At 34.5% G+C, this 25,215-nt stretch overlaps 3 protein-coding genes across 4 annotated transcripts in view; 2 read left to right on the top strand and 1 right to left on the bottom strand.

Moving 5' to 3' along the window:
- LOC126976391 (protein scarlet-like) overlaps positions 1-8,977 on the bottom strand; it is an 82,573-nt gene extending 73,596 nt beyond the window's left edge. For both annotated transcript variants that reach the window (XM_050824700.1, XM_050824699.1), the window contains exon 1: positions 8,790-8,977. The gene's annotated coding sequence lies outside the window, so the exon portion shown is untranslated. The remainder of the gene's footprint in view (positions 1-8,789) is intronic.
- Positions 8,978-14,651: 5,674 nt separating this feature from the next.
- LOC126976295 (uncharacterized) lies at positions 14,652-17,293 on the top strand. The gene is made up of 3 exons (XM_050824566.1): positions 14,652-15,159; positions 16,374-16,619; positions 17,140-17,293. Exons 1-3 carry the CDS (start codon positions 14,726-14,728, stop codon positions 17,291-17,293), a joined length of 834 nt encoding a protein of 277 aa, XP_050680523.1. The 5' UTR covers positions 14,652-14,725.
- A 2,285-nt stretch (positions 17,294-19,578) lies between these two features.
- LOC126976437 (ATPase inhibitor mai-2, mitochondrial-like) lies at positions 19,579-24,987 on the top strand. Its single transcript, XM_050824766.1, has 3 exons — positions 19,579-19,747; positions 21,881-22,007; positions 24,645-24,987. The coding sequence occupies exons 1-3, from the start codon at positions 19,692-19,694 to the stop codon at positions 24,777-24,779; spliced, it is 318 nt and encodes a 105-aa protein (XP_050680723.1). The 5' UTR covers positions 19,579-19,691; the 3' UTR covers positions 24,780-24,987.
- Positions 24,988-25,215: the final 228 nt, after the last annotated feature.

Genomic DNA, 25,215 nt, shown 5'->3' on the forward strand with positions numbered 1-25,215 from the left:
ATGTTATGGGATAGATCGATAAATATTTATTATAGCTAGCTTATAACTTCAGTGGCCTCTTAGGCCCGGCAGTTGAAATATCAGGATAGTAAAATATCCCCGAATCATAGTAAGTCTAATATTTTTTTAAGTATGTCTAATATAAGTTAATTTTGTTGTATACAGCGGTAGCCAAAAGACCATCACGAAGTTCGTCAGCGAAGCTCTGCTAAGCTGTCAAATTACACTCCAAATCGTAGAAATTAATACTACGAACATTTTTACGAGTTAATTCTATGGTAATGTACGCAATTACTAAAATAACGCCACAATATCAATGTATCAGTCATATAAAATAAACTGTATTCTAGAACCAAAGGGTTCCAGTTTCAAATGTTGAAATAACTTTATAAATATTGTTCATGTAAATGGAAAGTTCCAGAAATCGATTTTAATGTTCGTGCGAACTCGAACATACAAAATTACCGTAACAATTGTTAAATGGCTAGTAAGAATGAATACCTAGAATAATGATGTACTTATTCTATATTAAAACGCATTCGCAGGACAAAATCAAGACTTTTTTATGCGAGAGTGCACACAAATGGGTCCGATGGTCCGATGGGTCATTGTGCAATGAAGGCCCAAGCGCATACAATCGATAGCAAGATCCTGTCTACAGAATTACTTGTTTTGGAACATGTAAAGTAGAATCAGACGTAGATATTAAAGATCAAGTCATATTATGAATATAATGTATGTGTGAAAAAATATTAGGTACAGAATTAAAAAAAATGTGATTTTAATTCATTCAATTCAAGAAGAAGACTAAACTGTTCGTGACGTGACAGGTTAGTTATGGTGAAGCGCCTTCATAGATCTTTTTTTTTTTTATTTATCGAAATACATATTTTACAAAATGTGAACAAATAAGACAGATTGTAAAAACCACAGAGGTTTGACCTCAATGCATTATCTTAGTTTACGCCTTATTTCAGTTTTTTACAAAATAAATATAATCTTAACATTAAATTCTATACCTACATACAATTATTAATATCTATAGAAAGTAACAATTGGCTACAAGTACATTAATTACATACTACAAGAAATCAACTACAGATAATAAAGCAACCAAAAAACAGATATAGACGACCTGTATAGCCGAGTGGTTAGCGATCCTACCTACTATGCTAGAGGTCCCGGGTTCGAATCCCGGTAGGTACAAGCATTTATATGATGAATATGGATGTTTGTTTCCGAGTCATGTATGTTTATATGAATTTATGTATGTTTAAGTAAGTATATTGTATTAAATATATCATTGTCTTGTAACCCATAACACAGGCTATATATGCTTAACTTGGGGCAAGATAATTTGTGTAAAAAGTGTGTGTCAATATTATATTATGTCAATATTATAGATTTTAAATGTCATAATAAAATAGTACTTAGCAGACAGTATGCTAAAACTCACTAATCGCAAACTTAAGAAATATATTAAAGCTCCTTTGAGTCATATCGAATTTCTATAATCCAATAAATATATTTGAATTTTAATATAATTCCAATTATAATATATTCTCGAGAGAAATCCGAAAATGGAAACAGGGTATATTTGCGCGAAATTTTTACCGTTTTACAATTATATGTCGCAATAATGAAGTTTAAAATAAATATAGAAGATTTTACATAAATAAAATTTGAAAAACAAAATTTTATGAACGATGCGGGATACGAACCCACGACCTCCGGCGTTCCGTGCCGGTGCTCTAACTAACTGAGCTAACCGTTCGATGACCGCCTCGTTATAAAATTCTGTTTGCTTTGTTCAACTCTCAGGTTGTGGCTTCATCTACAGGATCTGGATACTTTACAGTTGATAACCTGCTCAACCCCAATATTTGCATATTAGGAAATTGACTTGAGATGTCGCTCTTGTAAATCTTAACAATATGTTATGTTTTTAAAGTGATAACCATCCCTTCTAGGATTAATACACAAATAAAATTTGAAAAACAAAATTTTATGAACGATGCGGGATACGAACCCACGACCTCTGGCGTTCCGTGCCGGTGCTCTAACCAACTGAGCTAACCGTTCGATTACCGCCTCGTTATAAAATATAGAAGATATTGCTAATTACAAGAAAACTTTTTGCACTCAATCAATTAATATTACATATTGAAAAAACTAACATTATTGATTTGTTGTTGATTATAAACCTGTTTTTGACCTGGTATTGAGTTTAATGGAACCTATTTTTAATGTTCGAGATTAATTAACGTTTAATTACCTACATATCCGTTGCCGAACGAATTTTTATTTTTAAAATCGAGACAAGCCGGTCATAATACGCACTTCACACCCCTTACATTTGTAATGGGCGAGTCGCTACTCCGTGTATATATATAAATTACCCCGTTGGAACAATTGGTAATAGAGCAGGTGTCCGGAATTTAAGATTATCAAGTCCTCACCCTGTCTTTGGACCTCAGATAACCCCACGACATCCCATCGAAGTCTGCTCAAAGCTTCCTCCAACTTCTCGTCAGTCAGTGTCATGACATTATTCGTTGCCAGGGCTAATGGTCTTCGTTGATGGTGGCGTTGCCGAAACCGGGGATTCTTAGCACACCCTGCCCCGTCGCTTATGCTACCGTGGCCACCAAGGGACGAGACGAGCAGGACGTTCAGCTGATGGTAAATGATACGCCCTTCAATTCTTTTAAAAATTCTCAAAATATTTCATGTCAACTATTATATGATTTGTTTTTAATTAATAATTTTATTTTTTTATTTTTACGGCTGTATAGGTCAACATCTAATACCAATTTATTTTTATTACAATTCCGTATTTTAGCAACTAGATGTCGATACTGTTCGTATTTAGCGGTATTCTTTGTCTGTGTCGTATTAAAAATGGTTTTCTTGTAAAATAAGTAGTTGTTCATTTGATTGTTGTTTTGTGGTGAGGTTGATATATATATATTTATGAAAATAAGGGAAAAGAAGAGCAGATTGTTCAGCTGATGGTAATTGATACGCTCTACCCATAACAATGCAGTGCCACTCAGGATTCTTGAAAAATCCAAAAATTCTGAGCGGCACTTCAATTGCGCTCGTCAGCTTGAGACATAAGATGTCAAGTCTCATTTGCCTATTAATATATAATATATATAATAGCTACGGCGCCCTTTAGACCGAAACACAGTAATGTTTACACATTACTGCTTCACGGCAGAAATAGGCGCCGTTGTGTTGCCTATAATCTAGCCGGCTTCCTGTGCAAAGGAGCCTCCCACTGGTAGTTGTATTCTCATTATTAGATTTAATTAAAATAATGATCCGTAGATAAGTTGCTTTAACAGTAAATAAATTCACTGAGATGAATAATGTATTCCCGAGCCCAAATCTTATCTATTTAATTCAAAAAAGATAAACTGGGCAAGTTAAAACAATAGTTCTCACGAATATCATTATATCAACTTTTAGATCTAACGAGGTTTATTGCGTGAGTATACGCATATTAAGAAAAACCAATTTAATGCGTTAATTACAATACAATTTTTATACAAAATAAAATATGATGTAAAGGCAAGAATGAAATCAATTAGTAAAATAAATTAAACAACCATTTGTTATTTTTAAAATTTTTGATAACACTTCTGGAATTAATAACACCAATTAAATTTGAAAATTTATGAACGATGCGGGACTCCAACTAACGTTGTACACTCTCACGTTCCGTGCGAGCGCTCTTCCACTGAGCTTCAATTTCGTAATATGCAAATTATCAGGTTATCAACCGTTAAGTAGATCCTGTAGATGAAGCCAGAACCGGAGAGTTGAACAAAGCATGCAAGATTTATCAACGATACGAAAGGTTGGCTCAGTGAAAGAGCTCGGAACGCAACAGGTTGCGGGTTCTAGTCGCGCATCGTTCATAAATTTTGTTTTCAAATATAATTTGTTTGAAACAAGCACTCATTGGGAGTGCCATAGAAGTGAAAACTTGAAACTATAAAATAATAGTTTAGTACGAAAAACGTAAAATTTATAATTTCACATTAAATACTACTGGACTAGTCCATCCGTTAGGAGGAGTTCACTAACATACACATGAGCAGGAGAATTATATTATATGGACAGAATTGAAAATCTAAACCAATCTCAAATTCACTGGAACACACAAAAAATCATCAAAATCGGTCCAGCCGTTTAGGAGGTAGTTCAATTGAGAATCTAAGCCATTCTTGAATCCACCCGAAGACACACAGAAAGTTTCATTAAGATCGGTCCGGCCGTTTAGGAGGAGTTCAGTTACAACACACGCACAAAAGAAATATATATATTACTAGCTGACCCAGCAAACGTTGTATTGCCGATATTTAAATCGCGATACAAAAGTAACTGTTGATCGTAGATGGGTGAAAATTTGAAGTTGTATGTATTTAATGCTGAGTCATAATAAAAACAAATTAAAAAAAAAATGTCAAAACAATTAAAAAAAAAAAATCGTGTGGACCACCCTTAACATTTAGGGGGATGAAACAATGGCTCCGTTTCGGAGGAGTTCAAAGTTTAACACCATGACACGAGAATTTTATATATTAGAAGATATATAATAATAAATAAATTATATTCATTATTACTAGGCAAGGGTAACGCCTTATAGTCTTAGCATGGTCATATATAATATGTATCTAATATGACGCAATCTGGTGGTAACGCGGCCAGTTTACTGAGAATCGCTTAATGTGCCCAAAGAAGTTTTCATACGCTTTATCTTATTATGAAATATTGATAACGAATGGTCTCCTCTGGAGTTTAGAGCCGACTTTATCCGAACTAGCATTGAACTCGAGAGTATTAGGTCAGTTTCATTCAATAAAGAAAAAAGAAGGGTTCAGCGCGCAGAATTTAAGGCTATTTAAAAACAATATCACCCACTGACTGAAACTAAAAAAAATTGGCAAAAATTAAGGTCCACAGCACAAACAAAAAGACAAACAAGAGATCAGCGTTGCCCATACTTTTTTCAGCACTAGAGGAATCACAATAATATAAGATTTGTCGGCCTTTTCGCAGTACTGTTAAAATCCTAATGATTCTTTAGGATTTATATATTTAGGATTTCTTTAGGATAGAAAAATTTATTTAACAAAGTAATAAACATTTTAACTGTTGCATCTCAATATATTCTTGATAAGGTTTTTTAAATTCATGATCACATTAAGGAAATTGCTAGAAACTGTAATGCATCATAATGACTGATACAACAAACGTAAACTTTTTATGCCTGCTACTCGGTTTAGTCGAGTTAGTTAGTCTTTTATTATATACCTTTAAAATATTATCCCAAATAATGTACAAAACAAATGTGTTACGAAATTTAAAAGAATTGTTAAAAAGTGTTTGTGTGGTAGAGGTCCTTATAACATAAATGATTTTCTTAATGGAGCGAACACCCTCAGGTTATTTAATTATAAATGTTTATTGTAGGATATTAAACATTGTAATCTATATTTTTATATAAAGAGCCCGCTGAGTTTCTTGTGCGCGTTCTTCTCAGGTTTGAGGCATACTTTTTCCAATTAGTTTTTTGACTTTAAATAACTGGTATTACATCCTATTTTGAATAAAACAATTTGAATTTGAATTTGTTGCCTCGTTTGTTTTTGCGGTTAATGAGTGGTGCTGTGCCCTCGCCATAATACGACGGTATTACAAAATACTTTACAACCGACTAAGATAAAAACATGTACAAATATTTTTAAGGGTTTTCAAACTAGCCCATTTACCACACCACCAGAAAACCAGATCTGTCATATAGTTATATCCTTAACCATGCGCATTGACCACTGAATAGCGTTCTAGGCCTCGAATCGCGTTATTACCAACATCAAAAATACTTTAACCGTCTTTGCTTCCATTCTTGATTATTCCAATGAGCTGGCATTAAATATTCATTAAGTAATAATTAGTGTACTTCTTATTAATAAAACCGGCGTTAATGTTCTGTGGTATAAATAACATTCAACATTAGAAGACAATTACACTTTCAAATACCACAAATAGGAATACATAATGGGAAGTTTTTTGTTTCTTGTAGAAAATGCAGTGATTGAAAAATAATCGCCACATCTTTATACTCATGTAACACCTTTAAATCTACTAAATACAGCGTACTTCCACAGTATAAATAAGAGGGATACAGTAAAATGACGCCTTTGATCCGAAACGCACCAATATGTATATATATCTATTTATGTATATCATTAATACAGAATGTATTCAGTCAGAGTAACTATTTGTTCCGAACTAATCCCAAAAGTGAACAATACGGTTTGTAAATCTCCCCAATGCAAAATATTTAAACTAAATCTTCTACGAGAGCAAAACGAAAGAGCATGAGGCTAGTCCGTCGATGATTGACACAAAACAATGCACGGGTTGGACGGGCAAAATAATCAACAATAACTGTTAGAAATAAACTTGAGTATCTAGTATCATACTTCAAGTTTTTTCTCCACAGTACACAAAAATACCATCGTGGGAACACGTGCCCCGTGCCAACCTCTTAAATAAGCCCTTGGCTTGACAGACTGTAGCGAAACTACGTGATCATCGGCACTAGGGGTCTTTTTGCGAGATGCATGTTGTAAGAGACCCTTGTCTCTATTAAAATTAGGTCGACGGTTGATTTCTATGGCTTTCAGCAGCTTGCGAGACACAGAGTTTTTATCGCGAGCCTATACTTTCACCCTATCGAACCTAATATAATGTGACGTGTCGGAGTTTAGGGCATGCTCTGCCACTGCCGAGGTGTTGCTGTCAAATTTGTGCAGATGTGCTCGGTGAGTCTGGTTTGCTTGATTCACCAATCTTTCGAAACTAGTCGGTTCCGACATCGATAAATCGTGAGTAAAGCCGTATTAATAATAAAATATAAAATATAATATAATAAATAAGTTCAGAATGTCACTCGAAAGTTTTAATAATTTAACATTACTGATTACATACTGTAATTAAATGTAAATTAATTTTGATAAAACGTCTTGAGATTTCATATAAAATGAGATGACGAAACTTTTTCACCCAGCGATTATAAAGTTACTCTAGAGCAGGGGTGCTAAAACGGTCGATCGCGAGAGCTTTTTGAGTCGATCTCGAGAAAAAAATCCGATATAGAACTATTCACAGATTTTGTTATAGGTTACTAAAATCAGTAATTTTCGTACTGTCTTATGAAAAGTATGCTCAGGACATGCAGTGTCATGCAGATTCAACATCCAAAGTCACTCTTTAGTTAAGTTTAGAACTCTAGAGTTCTAGTGTCTAGACAATAAACTCGCAATTTTGAATAATTATGAGTTTTTTCATTGATATTTTAAAGCAGCAAAACTAATATCTATGTCATCGTGACACTCTACATAGACGACAATCTATCATCACACATACTTGATGCCTGTCAGAGTCGATCAATCGTCCTCTAACAATTTTGAGGAAGATCGCGAGCAGTTCAAGCTTGAGCACCCCTGCTCTAGAGTCTAGGAGGTAGTCGTAATCTTAGAATATTTTTGTTGTATCACATATAGTTTTAATATTTTTCTGAATGCTGAGGTAGTAAATATGCTTCAAAAGAGTGGCAATAAGGTTTTTGCCACTTCTCGTTCGATGACCTCACTTACTCTCGGGTAACCGTAAGGATGAAAACGTAAACATTAATTAAAATCTATCTGTGTTTTATTTCCTCGTTCCTCCTTCTTTTTATTTAAAACGCTCACCACGTGACTCTTCATCGAGGAAAGTATCGTAAGTAAGAATGTATAAGTATGATTCAGTTTACACACATACATAACACGATCTGACAATATTTCAACTATTTGCCTTATGTCTTTAAAAGATCTGTTATGATGGACAGACGATGTCAAAGTTTTATTATTATATGATTATCATTTTGATCATTTTCTGCGATTAAATGCAATTTTTATTATTATATAATCAAATATTCGTTAATAAACAGTCGTTTAAGCAATGTCAAAAATAAATTAAATAAGAACTGGAGTGAAAGTATCCTTAATGTAAATCTAGGTTTACTGGATGCCCAGTTTCATTCAAATCTGTTCACACGTTGTTGGGCGATTGAGTAACAATCATAATTTCATTTAACCTATAATTAAAGTAGGTGTTCTACGACCCAATATTATAACACAGAGAATGGAAAATATTTCAATTTTAAATATAAGTTAAATTAGATTTTTTTTAGTCATGGGCTTAAGCTATAAATTATTGTGAAATAGTTATGGTCTTTGGCGCCGAAGCGCGGTTACTGAGAACACGTGGACAGTGGACTTCGAGATCATTAATAAATAGAGTTAAATACGAAACTACTCCATCTAAATAAAATACTTTTCAAAGGATTAAAACGCGTGAAATGGAAACTGTAGTTTTATATTAGGTTTTTGCGAAAAAATTCATTTTTTATTATATACAGTAAATACAAGTTAAATTACATGCGTTTTAACCCCTTATAAAGTATTTTATTTAAATGTGACACTCGTGTTAATCAAAGAAAATACTGCTCTATCTAAGTATAGCTTCGTAAATTCAAATCAAAGTTAATGATGGTTTTTATGTGACTAAACAAAAACGCTGGAACCATCTTTCATAACTAAAAGGTATGGCATATAAAAATCATTGCGCAATTCGAAATAAGAAATGGTTTTACCATTTCATTTAGATTAATAAAGTGGATTTTTAAAACTAAATAACGAATACAATAATTAAATTATTAATTGACTTACCGTAAATAATAAAAAAAATATTAACTATTCACTATATGGAACGTGGATGGATTGATACACATGAACTTATCACACTGCTCACAAATAATTATAAATTTTTGTAAAAAAAAACTTTAAAAGTTTTAATTCATTAAATGATGGCGAACAATGCGCGGGAAAGGAAATGACGCAACGCGCGATACTTACGACGCACAACGGCCGACTGAAGCATCAATCGTTCGAAATTTGAAAGTATCGCGGAGATTTTTTCATGCAACGTAACTCAAAGAGTTCATACCATAAACTCTTAAACTAAAATAATATACAACCAGCTAATAACTATACAAATTAAACAAAAAATACTTAAATAATTTTATTTAAGCGTCTTTGTCTTATATTATCGTTTATGTTGGAGTTAAAATGTCTCACCTGTTTTCTAAACCACATGAAAGTAAAGGGCCAATGTTACACAACTGATTAAAATAAAATGGTATGTCGTTAACATAATTTGATGGTATTTGGTAAGGTTGTGGTCTAACCGGTACCAATTAAGCTAGTCCGTTAGCTGTAGTAGCCTTAACTTTGATTTCGTATGAGACATTATTTATACTTACTATTAATGTATTTCAGTTTACACTGTAGGTACAGTCTATACTAATATAATAAAAAGGAAAAATTATTAATGTTATTTTGAATGTTTATAATTTTGTTAATATTTTTATAGAAGAGAGGACAAACGAGTGTACGCGCTTTTTTTGAAGGTATCCATGTATCGTCCTGGAAACACCACACAAGAAAGCGTACGTGGAAGAAAGTTCCTTGACAACTGCACTGTAGAGGAATGCCCCACAACCAGATGGTGGGGATGATGATCCTAATTTGTGGAATGTCGTGCGAAGGTAGGGCGGCGGCAGTTAATCAGGTCAAACACCTCTTCGCAACACTCGGAATTCAATGCGGTAGAAGGCACACAATGAACTATGAAGGGACGTCTCGTCTAGCGGTTCACAATGCACTGGGTCTCCGAAAATTCGAGTAGCTCTGCCTTGTACGTGGTCTAATCGTTCGAACTGATACTGGGGTGCGCCAGACCAGAGATGAAAGAAGTACTCCATGTGTGGCTAAACCTGCACTTTGTAGAGCGCTAGAATGTGGGCCGGCTTGAAGTATTGCCGTGCTCTATTTATGACGCCCAGCTTTATATGAGCCAGTTTGGCTTTGTCTTGGAAATGATCGCGGAATGCGCAATCGCACGAGATTTAGAGACCCGGAATTCCGATACAACGCGAGGGTTTAAGAAAAGTGTTGTCGAAGAGCGGTGATACGACAAATTGGGTGTCTTTTGTGGTAAACGCGCAAACTTGAGTCTTCTGGGGGTTAAATTAAACAAATTTCATTTTACCCCATTCCGTGACTTCATTCTCAAGTGAGGGCTCGGTAGAAGATACAAGTTTGTTTGTTACGAATTAGACCGAAAACTGAATGTCCGTTTTCAAAAATTCTTTCAATAGTTGAATGTGTTTTTTTTATGGAATAGGAGGACAAACGAGCGTACGGGTCACCTGTTGTTAAGTGATCACCGCCGCCCACAAACACTTGCAACACCAGAGGAATCACAGGAGCGTTGCCAGCCTTTAAGGAAGGTGTACGCGCTTTTTTTGAAGGTACCCATGTCGTATCGTCCCACACACCGCACAAGGAAGTGTGAAAATGAACACTTAGATAGTTTGAATTACAATTGTATTTTTCATTCGGCTTTAAAAGCATAGAGCCATACGGACTCTATGTTTAAAAGTAAAGATGAATACATTTAAAATTAAAGTCGTTGTTTACGAGTACCAGTAACTAGAAACAGATCAAATTCTGAGTTGCATGCAGGCGAAATCATGGTCTAATAAATTATGCTCTGGACACAATATTATATTTAACTATTAATACAATAAATATGAGGGTCATCGCTGTAAATGGAATAATGATCTATAAATTATATTCTGTACACATTTTTAATTGCGTGATGAGTTGACCGTGTTGGTGACTCCTGCCAACTCAATTTCTGGTAGTGAGCTCAGCCTTTCGAGGTATTGTGTCATATATTCCGCCAATTCTTGATACTCAAGAATGAAATGGGCGGCTCTTTCTTCTGCCCCTAAACAGGCTCAACAAAGAAGGCTGTCTGTAACACCTAGAGTAAACAAGTGTTTGTTTAATAGAAAATGACTAGTTAAAGCTGTCGCAGCTTTCATGACAATCTGGGATTAATTGTCGGAGGAGCCTCTCTGGGTTGCCTGCATGTGCTAAGTTTAGGCCAGTGTTCCTGCTGTTCTATTCTAGTATAATGCTGCATTTCAGGAGCCAAGCGAATGGTAAAGGCAGATAGGGTTCGGGACCAACAGTCTTCAACTTAGAGCTTTCTTGCTAATTCATCCGCTGCATCATTGCCGTGCGATCCTCTGTGCCCTTTGATCCATTATGTAAGGTTACATCAACATAGATATTTTAATGATGTTTGGCTTGAGTTGAAATATTGTCAGATCGTGTGACCGTATTAAGCTTATATTATATAATATTTAAACTCAGAACCCTCCGTTCATAAAATCGCAACTTCCATGCACGAAATTAAATCGCACTTAATTAGCATGAAAAACGGGTGGCCCCATGATAATGTTCTTCATGTTAACTGACCTACAGAGAGAAGTTTACTTTGAATCTTGCCTTAACTTCGGCACGGATATGAAGGGATTTGAAGGGAATTTATGAAAAGTGGATTCTATACAATTATCGTAAGCGAACATCACAATTATAGCTAACTAACTGAAAAGGAATTGAAACTGCTTGGTTGTCACTTCATGATAATTCAATTTATCGTAGCTTACTCATCAATGCAAGGTCAAGAAATAACATCAGATGTCTTTAGTGCTGAACTTCAAACAATGATGGCGAAACTAGGATTGAAATTTAGAAATATATTTATTCACCATTGGTATTGACAATAACAACATATTGCAGCAACACTTGGAAAATCAAATCAAATCAAAATCATTTTATTCACGTAGGTCACGGAAATGACACTTATGAATGTCAAAAAAAAATTTTTTTCTTATTGAATCTACCGCTACTTCGTAAAAGGTTGGGCTAATGAGAAGAAGTAGCAAGAAACTCATTGCCACTCTTTTATATCACGATTTACATTTCCATCGATTTACGATTTAAACGTCATGAAGCTACATCAGTTTGTAAATCGGCTTTAACATGGAGAGAAGAACTGATAAGAAACTCCTAGCCCATCTTTTTAATAGACTTCTTAATATAATATGATAAAATCTTAGGTGGCCTGCGCAGAACATGACAAGAACCATGCGTCATTCATTGTCCTTTATAATATATTCTACGATAACTATAGTAAGTCTTATTTGTCAAAGAAGCTAATATATTTCTTGAATTTGTGCTCTGTGAGCCCTAGTAACTCAATCAACTTATCGTCATTATTGGTCTGTAATAAATCCTTACACGGGTCGAGTAACCATTTTAACTCTACTTCACCTTGATTTAAGAAAACCTTCGCCCTCACCAAACCTGGCCCTAACAGAGTACCATTCCTTCTACGATTTGGATTTTTTTACTGGTGAAAGTAATACAATATGCCTTCATAAAGTCCGTTGAGTACAGGTCCCCAGGTTCTACCGCAAAGGCATATGGGACATAGAGATGGCACAAATTTATAAATAACGAGGGTAAATACTTCTATTAAATACCTTGTTTCTATTAAATAAATTGTTTTACCTCACAAATAAAATGATTGAATGTTTCGGTATAAAACAGATATTTCATATTTTAACCCCTAATATTATGCGCTCGTTGAACTACCAACAGGAATCATTTAAAATCGCTAAGCCATATTATCCCATTCAAAGCAGTAGCGGAAATTTTTGTAACCTAACTCAAAAATTGGTAAATGTTGCGTTCAACAATAAAATATGAAATCGGAAGAATTACAGTGAAAATGATTGTGTCACACATAAATGTGATGATAAAACACTCAAAGGAAATACCCATATGTACCCACATGTATTTATGCGTCGACGACAGAGCCTCATGTCAATTTTAACGTGTTTATTGGACACGTTTTCAAATTTGCGTCAATAGAGAGACTTAATCCAGAAAACTAATGTTGAAAAAATCACGGAATACAGTTTATCTAAATGTTATCAGTTAAATATGTTGATTCGTCTATGATTGTTAGTTTACACGCAGAATTCACCAACGGCACAACTTCGATACGACAGGAATGAGAGCTCGTTCCAAAATTCGGCGAGTCAACATCCTCTGAGGATGCCAGAGATGCGGAGGCAATACATGTGTCGAATTGGTTGAAGCAGAATTATTCAACGTTGTCGATTAACTCGGTGGTTCAGTCGGGCATTCAGCGTGGGCCGATTTTCCGGTGGAGGACGCATGTAGCCCCTAAGCCGTGTGGTTAGGCTTAGGTGCATTCTGTATGTAAACTAACAAATAGCGGAATTAACCCATAACATAAGTTATAACCGCACTGTGGAGAAACGCCACATATCCAGATGGTGTCGATGAGGATGGAGACCCAGATGGGGATGACATCTTAATTTGTGGCGTGTCGTGCGAACAAGGACTTTGGCTGCAGGAATCAGGTCAAACAGCTCTACATAACACTCCCCGTGATAAGTGCGGTAGACGACACACAATAAGAGACGTCTACACGCAACGCCAAGTGATCTAGCCGTTCACAGAGTACTGGGTCCCTGATAAATCCAGTAGCACGTCGCACGCCGTCAAGTGGTTTGAGCTGATACTGAGATGCACCAAACCATAGATGACTGAAATACTCCATATTAAGTGGTCAGACCTGCAATTTGTAGAGCGCTAGAATGTGGACCAGCTTGAAGACATGCTCTATCTATGACGTCTAGCTTCTTCGAAGCCAATTAAACTCTTGGTAATTTTGGTAACTTTAGCCAGCCGTCCCTGTTGCCACTGCACATGGGGAATTACTCCCTGGTTATGCAGCAAAGGAGAAGACCTTTCCTTTTTTGCGTTTTTTTTGCCTCAAACTCTACGAAGGACTGCAGTCAGTCCTTGGTGATCCATAAAAAAAACTTAAGTTCATTCCTAGCCCAAATAATTGGAAATGTTGCGAATAGCAGTATAAGAATCTTTGCGTTCACAATGATTATGAATCCCCACTTAATCGATTTTTTTTTCTTAATTTTGGTTTTTATTATTTGTTGCTATTACTCGTATGAGGCAATTTCAGCTGTATAACTATTGCGGCTTACGAGATTATGAGATACAGCCCGCTGTCAGAAAAATGGAGGGGCGGACGAAAAGCGGAGTTTTTGTGGCAGAGTTCCCATTGTTTTTCTACCCTGTAAATACCCTACCCCTTAATTATCCCTAGGAGCTCCAAAAAGAAACGATGATTAACCATTTTTGATATTACAATGTAATTACAAATGTGTAATACATTTTTGGAAATACTAAGGTTATTTTAATTTAAGTTATTGGGTTAGGAGTTCCTAATGTAATTCCCTACCACAAAGAATAGACAAAAATGATTGTAGTTTTCCGTTTTCTCAAAAGAGATGCTTTGTCAAGTCCTTTATTATTAACGCTTAGATACATAATATACAAACAACTTAAGCAATTAGTTATGTTAAAACCGTAGCCTCATAGATATAAGGTGTATGCAATTGATTAGACTTTAAATTTAACTAATTTTTAATCCTTCTTAATCAAACCTCATTGATAAATAAGTTTTTAAATAAGCCCCGACTCTAATTAGCAACCGTCGTTGTCAAAATATTGTTTGCTTTTCCCTCGTCATTTGTTTTTCAATGTGGAAACCAATAATATTGGACGTCAAGTGCATCGTTTGCAATAAAACGTTGCAAAAAATTAACCACGACCCACACAAAGTGTCTTTTAAAATGGGAAAAATAATTAACCGTAGGTCTCGCACGCCTAATTGGTCCTTGGAAGAAAAACAGTACCTGCTCGATCTAATCAAGGATCATAAAGAAGTTGTTGTCAATAAAAATAGTAATGGGCCTAATCATTGCGAGGAGAAAGATGCAGCGTGGAGCGAAATATTACGTGAATTAGAAGCGAAATTTGGCAACAAATTTTCCACATTTACAATCAAGAAAGTTAAAACACAATGGCAAAATATGAAAAGAATAGCTCGCGAGGAAATAACGCTAAATGGCAGTGACGTAAATAACTATACACGGCAGTCTTTAGAAGTCTGCAATATTCTAGAATTAGTTAAGGATGGTGTATTGAAAAAGGAGAGCGAAACAGAAAATGATAATGAACGTAACATAAGCACTAATATTGAAATTAAGACGGAATGTATTGATGAGTAAGTAATTAAACATGTTAATATATATGGAAAATTGTTTAATTAATATTTAAGATGATTAAATGATCATTTGGAAATAATTTACTTAGAAATAGTTCAGTACCTTACCTCAAACAGATAATATCTTACTATATATAAATTACGTGTCACGTTGTTTGTCCGCGATGGACTCCTAAACTAAAGAACGGATTTAAATGGGGATTACTTCATGGAGTGCAGTTTAGTCTTAATATATATAAATCCAGTGTCCTGATATTTGTTTCCAGTAAACCCTAAACTAATGGACGGATTTTAATGGGGATTACTTAATGGAGTGCTGTTCAGTCTTACTTGAGAGATAGGATAGCTTTTATTTCGATATGGGACCCATAATTATTTTTATTTCCAATATTTGTTTTGTATGGACATATTTTCTATGAGAGAATTTATTGACGCACGGTTTGACAGTTCAGTGAATCAATTTGATTATAATAACAGGGAGCATATTAGTTTACGAAATAATTCTTGATGTTGTGAAATATTATTGACAAATTCATAAAAAAACACTATTTTATTTATTATGTACAGAAGAACGTCTGTCGGGTCAGCTAGTAATAATAATAAGATCATACGTAGGTCAATGTGTACATTTTTCAATAGAAAAAGATATGCAAAGGTGAATATAACCATATCTACTTACGGTCGTTCCCAATATTCAGTCTGTCTCCGGTTGTGCCCTACTTGAGATGAAAATCGTAACTATCGTTGACTTTTCTGTCCCAATAAACTTACCGACGGTAACTCACCATATCCGTACACGCTGTCTGTCTATGGGAGGACGTATAGCTTAATAGAAGATTGTATGGAAATTGCTATTCACGCGTCCCAATATAAGGCGATAAGAATGACTTATATTGGGACAGCTTCAGGTTATTGACAGCGAATTACTGACAGTAGAAGGTAGTAATTTATCTCTATCTGTAGATAGTATATTGGGAACGGCCGTTATATGGTTAATGAACTCAGATACTTCTCATATTATAATTAAAGCTTTAGCTTATACCTAAGTTTATTGGGACAGAAAAGTCAACGATAGTTACGATTCTTATCTCAAGTAAGGGATACACTGAATATTAGGAACGGCCGGCTTAAAATTTACCTATTATCAGATTTTAGACATCATACTGTTTATTTTTGTATTATTATATCTTGTTAAGTTAAAAACTCCTTTTCAGGTCTGATATGAGCCAACCTAGTTGCAGTGGAATGAATACATTCAGCATGGATACAGACCAAAATGTGAACGTATTAGACTCGTCATCATCATCTCTATCAATTAATACTGATGTAATGGAAACAGTTAAACTTGACGAAGATATAACCGAACACAGCGTGAAGAAAGCAGCTCATACTATGACAGAATCTCTAGTAAATTTTGATGATCTGAATATGTTACCGAAGGAGTTTCGTGAATACTTACGGTTAGTAGAATAGTTTCTAGAATTTTATCTCATTGTTATAGTCAAAGTCAAAATCAAATTCAAATAGGCTTAAAATAAGCGCTTTTGAATCATCACTATAAATATTTCTTTATAATTAGTCAATCTACAATAATATGTTCGGAAAAAGTAGAGCTCGTGAGAAGAACATACAAGAAACTCAACGGCCACTCTTTTCAATCAATAGAGTTTGTAAGGTGCTAATTCCAATATATGAATCGTTTTAGTTAAAAGCGTTTTAAATAGCAAATATTTAATAAAAAGTTATAAAGAATAAAATGTATAAGTATAAATTATCGTATATTGGATGCAACAATCTTTATAGTTTGAATTCATTGTTTGTGTAAGGATGCTTCGTGAATACGATGATATATTATGTAGACTGTATAACCTTACCTCTATATTCTAGCTTATTAAAGAACACATTTCCAGGCAGTAATGAGAATTGTTTCATTTTAGACGCTTTTATATGCGTATTTTAAACACATTGATGTTTCAAAAGGTACTCGTCATCGGAGAAGGAATTGAAGATAGAATCATTAAAAGAAGAGCGGTTGATAGTAAAAGCTATGAGAGAAACTGCAGAACTTAACAAAATAATTGCTGAACAAAAACTCAAACACCTACTGTGGATGAAAAAGCAGGAAATGGCGTAAGTACAGGTCATTTTCTTACAACAAATCGGGACGCTAATCTTCTTTTGTAATGTATATAGATTATCCATATACATTACATTATATGGATAATCTATATACATTACAAAAGAATTACAAAGTAAAAACCTGTACCTACAATATTTTTTTGAAGAATACATATACCTACATATACGTGTATAGATATTTTCTCTGTTTGTCTGTTTTTCCGGGCGAACCGCAAAAACTAAAAAGAGGTATGGTTGCATATTATCACTTAATTATCTATGATTAATGGAAGCTATCATAAAGTATTGGAAAATATATAAGATCGCACTCCAGGTCGTTTTCCTAATATTGAAGCTTAAATTACTTATAAAGTGCATTAAGTTAAAGTCAGTCAAAGTAAATAATCAATTTAAAAAACAGTCGCAGGTTTTATGATTAAGATTTTCGATTAAGATATATTATAGATGCAGATAGATTTTAGTTTAGATTAGGTAAGCTATGTTATAGTATTCTATTAAATTTGAACTATATCCCTACAGCTAAATTTTTTATAAAATTTTAATTTTTTTTTTTTTATAAAGGGTATTCATACAAACCAATTTTACATAACAATATTATATATATGAAAAATATGTTCCCTTAAGCCTTAGCTTAGCAATAAATTGCAAAAGTGTTATTGCTCATAAATTTATGAAAGGCGGTATTATTGTTTTGCCTCTGATAAGTCTAGTTTCGGCTTCATAGCCAAATTTTGTGATAAACACTTCCAATCTAAGTTCTATGTGGTATTGGGACTGATTAAAATGTGACATATGACGAGCGAACTGTGAATGTGTAATCACCGCCGCCACGACTAGTAGGAGAGCTGGCACCAATTTTCGGGTAGGTATTTGAGGCAAGCTGAAACCTTGTTCCATACCTGTCCTATTATACTCGGAGCTGCATACCTGGTTGGTGAGTAGTAGGGCTTAATGAACCCCTAAAGTTTTGTATTGTTCTATGTTGAAAGAATACAAAAAAAATCCAGACGATTTAGTCTTTAGAAACCTCATGGCTATTGTAAGTCACGTGACGTCCTAGGAAACATAGGAGCGTTTCCGGCCTTTTTTAAGGGAGGCGCACCGTGCAAGAAAAATAATTCAATACTTTAGTTGTTGAGAACGTTCATTGAAAACAGTACTGAGGAGGGTACTACACAAGGTCAAACAGATCATCCTAATTTATGTTAAGTATGAATAAATTATAAAATTGAAGTAAAATATAACATTCATGTATATATTTTTAACTTATACAGAGTAAAATTCTCGTACCCTGAATTATTGATGGTCTCTAGGTCCATCAACAAAATAATATTATTAGATATCTGATTTGCTATGAACATACCATAGACTAAGAATATAGAATCGTATAGAACTGACAGCCTGATAATGCGTGACCAATCTTGGTTTATCAATGTTTGCGTTAGCGTGGTGTTAGTAGCGTTAGTGGTTTAACATTCAAAATACTTGCGTGGCAGATTGTTTACGATCTGTTCTTCTCTTTTGCACGCTTTGTTTGTCTATGCGCTAGTATATTGTGATTCTACGATACATACCATAGAATAAAGGTACATAGGACATAATTACCTTAAAAGATATTCTATTACTATGGAGGGTAGAGGCAAGAAGACAGTATCATCTCTTAAGGGAGAAAAGTTATAAATGTGTCCAGCTTATGTAGTAAATAACAGTTCAAAAACCTTCCACAATGGCGCTGGTGTAGGCACAGGTTATGGACTATGGTATGAAGTATGGTGAATATGTAGCAATTGTAAACGTATTGAATTATCCCGAGTTAAAAAAATTATATTATTTTCGACTAAAGTAGTTAATTATTGGAAATTTAACAATTTACGTTGTACAAAATAATGTAGTCAATATAACCTTAAAGAATTATTATAGGGAAACGTGCACCTTGAGTGATTAGTATTATTTTATATTTAGCACTTCTATTAAGAGTGGCGCCACTCTAATTTAATGCATTTTGACGCACACTTCACAATTTTCGTATACACTCTCTTCTCATTCTCTTTGTCTCTCCACCCTCCATATGTAATTCACTTCAACTAAATTAATGTGATATGGTGTGTGGCTGCATCAGGCGGGCGCAAATTATTTCGCCAATGACTCCCGTCTCTCTCCATATTTATTACTTATCTGGGAATATTTGGCATCTCTTTGGCATTAACATATTGACAATTGGTATAATATTTGACACTGTCAAATGACAACATGGTTTGACATTGACATTGATAAAAGATTATACTCGAAAGTCGAAAACACACTAAAAAAATATCAATCGTTTTCTGTTGGATTCTGCTGCGTAATTCAAATACATTAAAATCTAAAATTTTAAGTGTTTTAAATAATACATAATGGCTACAATTTTAAGAACAAGAGTGCTGTCGCTACGTGCTCTTACAAATATAAGGTAATCCTTATTATATCTATTTTTGTGCTTATTTGTTACGCAATATGCCACCGGTCGGCATTCCTCATTACCAAAAAGGCGGTCAAAACTCAAAATATATTTACACTGACGAACAACCATTACAACTCAGCTTGTTAATAATAAAAAACATTTCTGATAAGTGAACGATATTATCTGAAATAACAATGACATCATAGATTTGCCATTATTCACTAGTTTACTATCTTTGTTAAATATACTGGATCTACTATTTCGTAGGACAATTATTATTGTTCTGTTTTGTGTCATGATTAATCTTATTTTTAATAAGATAGTAAGAACCTAACCTAAGAGCCTTGCTACTCTTAGTTCTTACATCCAAGAACAAGCGAATGTCCTTCATAATTATAATACCTACTCAGGAATCTACTCAAGTTCAATAATTTTGTTAGAAAACTGTTATTTTATTCTCATTTCTCACTAAAATAAAGCGCAAATTTAAATAAAGGTGCAAATTTAGTAAATTAACAGTTAGCAAGAAAGTGTAGCTTGTGAGAATAGTCTTCGATTACATTTAATGTACCAATAAACAGGCTAAAAATTAACATTGCATGTCCTTTTTCAGACAAACATGTATTCTTAGTTTCCAGGACAAGCAGTAATTGTGCTAATGAAGTTGTGGCTTAAATTTATTTAGGTAGCTCTTTTTTCTTCTTTCTTTCTTCTTTTTAGCAGTTTACTGTATATATGCAGTTTTTGTTATGGGACACTATCCATCACTGTACCATTGTTTTGGAATTACAGAAGCATCTACCCATACCGGTTTGGAATAAGTTGAAGCTGTTGTTTATTTAATTACATGCACAAGTTTTAATTTTTTTTATTGACCTTTACCTTTTTTTATTGATTATACATTAAATGAAGTATACTACTTTTTCTTTATTTTATTTTCATAGCATAATTAATATCTATTGATTATTTTTAAAATAACATAATTATATGTTTTTTTTTGTCTTCTCAACATAGGTGGCTTTACGAAGGGGTGATAGTTATACAAAATATAATTGGTAGTTTGATGATACAGTTTTTTATGAAATTTTAATTGGAACTATCACAAAATCTAACAAATTTCTTATGATAAATAAAATAAAAACAGTCAACACAAATGTGTGGAGCCCACTATTGTGTTCTGCCAACCTGGGCTATAAATATTAAAAATTCACAAGCTTATGTCATAGTCTCCAGGATTATTTTGTCATGCTGTGTATGAAACAATTTGATGTTGTATTTTAGGAGTTGAAATGTGGAACAAACTTCCTTCAGCAGTGTTAGCTAGTGATCATTTAGCTTCAGATTCACCTAAAGTGTTGGTGGTGCAAAGGTTATAACCAATGCCTGACATCTAGGAGTTCAGTGCCCACCTGTACCAATGTTTTCAAATACATAAATTCCTCTTTTTTGGATGCTCTTATAGTGAAGAAAAACATTGTAAGAAACGAAACACCTGGAAAGAAAAATAAAAGATTGCATGTGGAGTGAAAAACTGGTACTGTGCTCAAAAAGACTTGAACCCAGGGTGTTTTCATGCAAAATAGTTTCACAGTAGACATCAAGTTGCTATGTACCTAGCATCAGTATACCAGAAAGGGTTCTTGTTGTCTTCCTCCAGCTACAAAAAATATATATATTCAATTTGTGTTACGTATAGCCGCAGTATATATTTTCACCTGTCAAGACTAGAATCTATTACACATCCCTACAGTCAGTAATACACTACTTACTAGGTACCAATTACTCTTACACCCTAATACTGATTGTCAATAACAAACAAGATGAAAGATACTAGATCTTTCATCTTTTTATAACGCACCTATTGTTCACTGATAATTACAATGAACAAATATACCGGTAAGGATTATTCCAAAATGATGTAGGTAGTAAGAAAGAATAAACAACTTGTTTTGTAAACAACTGGTTTACAATACAGCTAGGGATGTTAATATCGAGATTTCATAACGCCGGAAGGTGCATAATGAATTTATAACTCCCGCGAAAATTTAACTTTGGAGGTGGCTTTCGTTACAATATTATGTAAAAGTCAAAATGTGTTGTCACTATAAAACATGTTATGGATGATATGACACTATGTTTCAGAATGTACTCCGGGGAGCCCGGATCTGGCGCTGGTAAGGGTGGCGGTGGTGGTGGCGCCATTCGTGAGGCTGGTGGCACCTTTGGCAAAATGGAAGCTGCCCGAGAAGATGAATACTTCTATAAAAAGGTGATTTGGTTTTGCAGTTGCATAAAATAAAACAGGGTTACATATTTATACATTTATTCGACACTTTATAAGGTTGCAACGCTCTTGTGATTTCTTTGGTGTTATAGGGCCATATGTATGCTAGTTTGTTCTTCTCTTCAAAAAAATGTTACAGGTACTTTCCACAATTATTTGAGGTTTTAGGCACAGAAAAGAGAACCAAGAATTTCAAACTAAAAAATTAATTTTCTCTACAATTTGTGTTTTGTATTAATTAGGACTTGAGACGAATATATGTATGTAGTATACGCTTTCTTCTCGATCGATGTCCTTTTGACAGCAGTCGTGATTGTCAAGAAGTTTTAGTGGGGGCAGATGTAATGCCCCTCATATATATTTTTTTAATGAAAATAAGGGACGAGACGAGCAGGACGTTCAGCTGATGGTTATTGATACGCCCTGCCCATTACAATGCAGTGCCGCTCAGGATTCTTGAAAAACCCCAAAAATTCTGAGCGCCACTACAACTGCGCTCGTCACCTTGAGACATAAGATCTTAAGTCTCATTTGCCCAGTAATTTCACTAGCTACGGCACCCTTCAGACCGAAACACAGTAATGCTTACACATTACTGCTTCACGGCAGAAGTAGGTGCAGTTGTGGTACCCATAATCTAGCCGGCATCCTGGGCCTCCCACTGGTAAAACCATCTCTCTCTGTAAGAGGTCATTCATGTAGGGGGCCACCCACAGCAGACATGACCTGATTGCTCCTTCACTTAGGTCACCTTTAACGCGGTCTTAATGCCTTCCATTTTACCCTGAACGTTAAAAGCGTTGTATGGACTGGCCGCCTCGTCTCTCTATTCTGCCTCTATTCTAAAAATATATATTTATTTCTTTTAGTTTACTGATTTCAGATTGATGATTATTTAGCTGATCACCAAAAAATTATTTTTTAATATGTTGTAATGCGATGTGAATCAGTTCCTTTGGATAGTCTAGAGCTGGCGGTTCGTCATGATCTAAATTATTTAGGAGAGCAGGGAGGTTTTGGTAAAGGGCATGAAGTTCAGTACGCCGGAATCCGGATCCGAGATGTTGCCTGATTTGCTGCCTTCCATGAGTTTGGGACTGCGGCTTTTGTAAGCGTACTGGAATAAGCGCGTTAGCACCGGACTTAACTCAGGGGCATACATTCTAAACACGATGGGTGAATGTTATCCTGTGCCCTCGACTTCTTCTCACATATTAAGATACACATACACTCAGAAAGCGAAATACCTATAAGTGTGTATTGTTAGCAGTGCGGATCAAACCTGCAACCAATGTCCTCAGGATATCTAGCTTATAATAAAAGTCTTAATTCGTAAATATACTCCCTACATTTTTTATTAATAGACAAGAAGTTTCTGTTCGTATTTTTGTTCCTATTAATTCTGTAAAATGTAATTAAAAAGCTCAAATGTAATTTTTTATGAAAGAGGAACGGACAATGTAGCATAAGAGTTACTTGATGTTCTCATTCTCTTGCAACACCAGAGAAGTCTTAGGAGCGCTGCCGGCCTTATAGAAAGGCGTACTCGCATTTTTTGAAGGTACCCATGTTGCATCGTCCTGGAAACACCGCACAAGGAAGCTCATTCCACATCTTGGTTGTATGTGGAAGAAAGTTTCTCGAAAACCGCACTGTAGAGGAACGCCAGATATCCGGATGGTGGGGATGATATCATAATTTATGGCGTGTCGTGTGAAGTGGGCGGCAGGAATCAGCTCCAACAGCTCTTCTCAACTGAAGACTATTTTTTCTATATTTACAGTTTCATTTGCATTTTACGTTATATTTGATACAATCAATATATAATAATAATATTGACACACTTTTTACACAAATTATCTTGCCCCAAGTTAAGCTTAACATATAGCCTGTGTTATGGGTTTCAAAACAATGATATATTTATTACAATAAACTTACTTAAACATACATAAATTCATATAAACATACATGACTCGGAAACAAACATTATATGTAATGTTATGTACCAAAATTATTGTTTAATCATAATAAAAAAACTCAAAACAGTAACGAGTGCACTAAATGTGTCAATCCGCATGCACTGTAAATAAGTAAAGTGAAAATGGTATATTTATTATCAATATAAAAATCCCCGAAGACAGGACCGACCAGCCACCGCAAGCAGCCCCTGTTCTTAAAGATTTACCAAGTGTTTACCAGTGGGAGGATGACGGCTAGATTATGGGTAATACAACGGCGACTTTTTCTGCCGTGAAGCAGTACTGTGTAAGCTATATTGTGTTTCGGTCTGAAGGACGCCGTAGTTAGTGAAATTACTGGGCAAAATAGACTTAACATCTTATGTCTCATTGCCCAGTAATTGTAGTGCCGCTCAGAATAATCCTGAGCGGTACTGCATTGTAATGGGCAGGGCGTATCAATTACCATCAACTCAACGTCTTGCTCGTCTCGTCCCTTATTTTCATTAAAAAAATGTACCAAGCCATCGCTTCCCTCAAACATATCTCAGGGAAGGTAAAGGCCCACCTCTTGAGCAGTGCCATTTTAAAAGAGGATATCTTTTGACAGCTATGATTTTGATTTGTTGGGGACTTCTATTTAATAATAATAATAATTTTACAGCAAAAAGAACAACTGGCGAACCTAAAGGATCATTTGAGCAAAGAAATTGCATTCCATGAGGAACAGATTAAGCGGCATGAGGATGCAATCAGACGTCATAAGAAATCCATTGGCGACATCCCTGAAAAGCACTGAAAATGTCCCTGAATCCTGCTTCAAATCTTAATTATGATATTTTTATAATAAGGCGTAATGGGTCCTTAAATGCTGGTTTTCTTTGTTGATTAAATTTGTTGGATGAAAATGATGTGTAACCAGCCTAATATTTTTATAAGATTATCAGTCATGTAACACATTCGCTTTTATTTTGTCTAGTTATAGTTGGAATAAAATATATAACTTATATAGGTGTTTTATTATTTCAGATAATCTTTTTATCTCAAATAAATCCTTTTTTTTCGTAGTAATTAAATAAGAACAAAACACTAAATAAATTATAGTGTAATTAATAATTAATTAATTATATTATAGGTGTCAAATGTTGATATAATATACAGATATTTATTAATAGTTAATTCCTATTATTAATGTTTTTAAATGTATTAATAAACTATAGTGGGGCCCATATAAT

The sequence above is a fragment of the Leptidea sinapis genome, chromosome 40 (assembly GCF_905404315.1).
Source record: "Leptidea sinapis chromosome 40, ilLepSina1.1, whole genome shotgun sequence".
NCBI lineage: Eukaryota > Metazoa > Arthropoda > Insecta > Lepidoptera > Pieridae > Leptidea > Leptidea sinapis.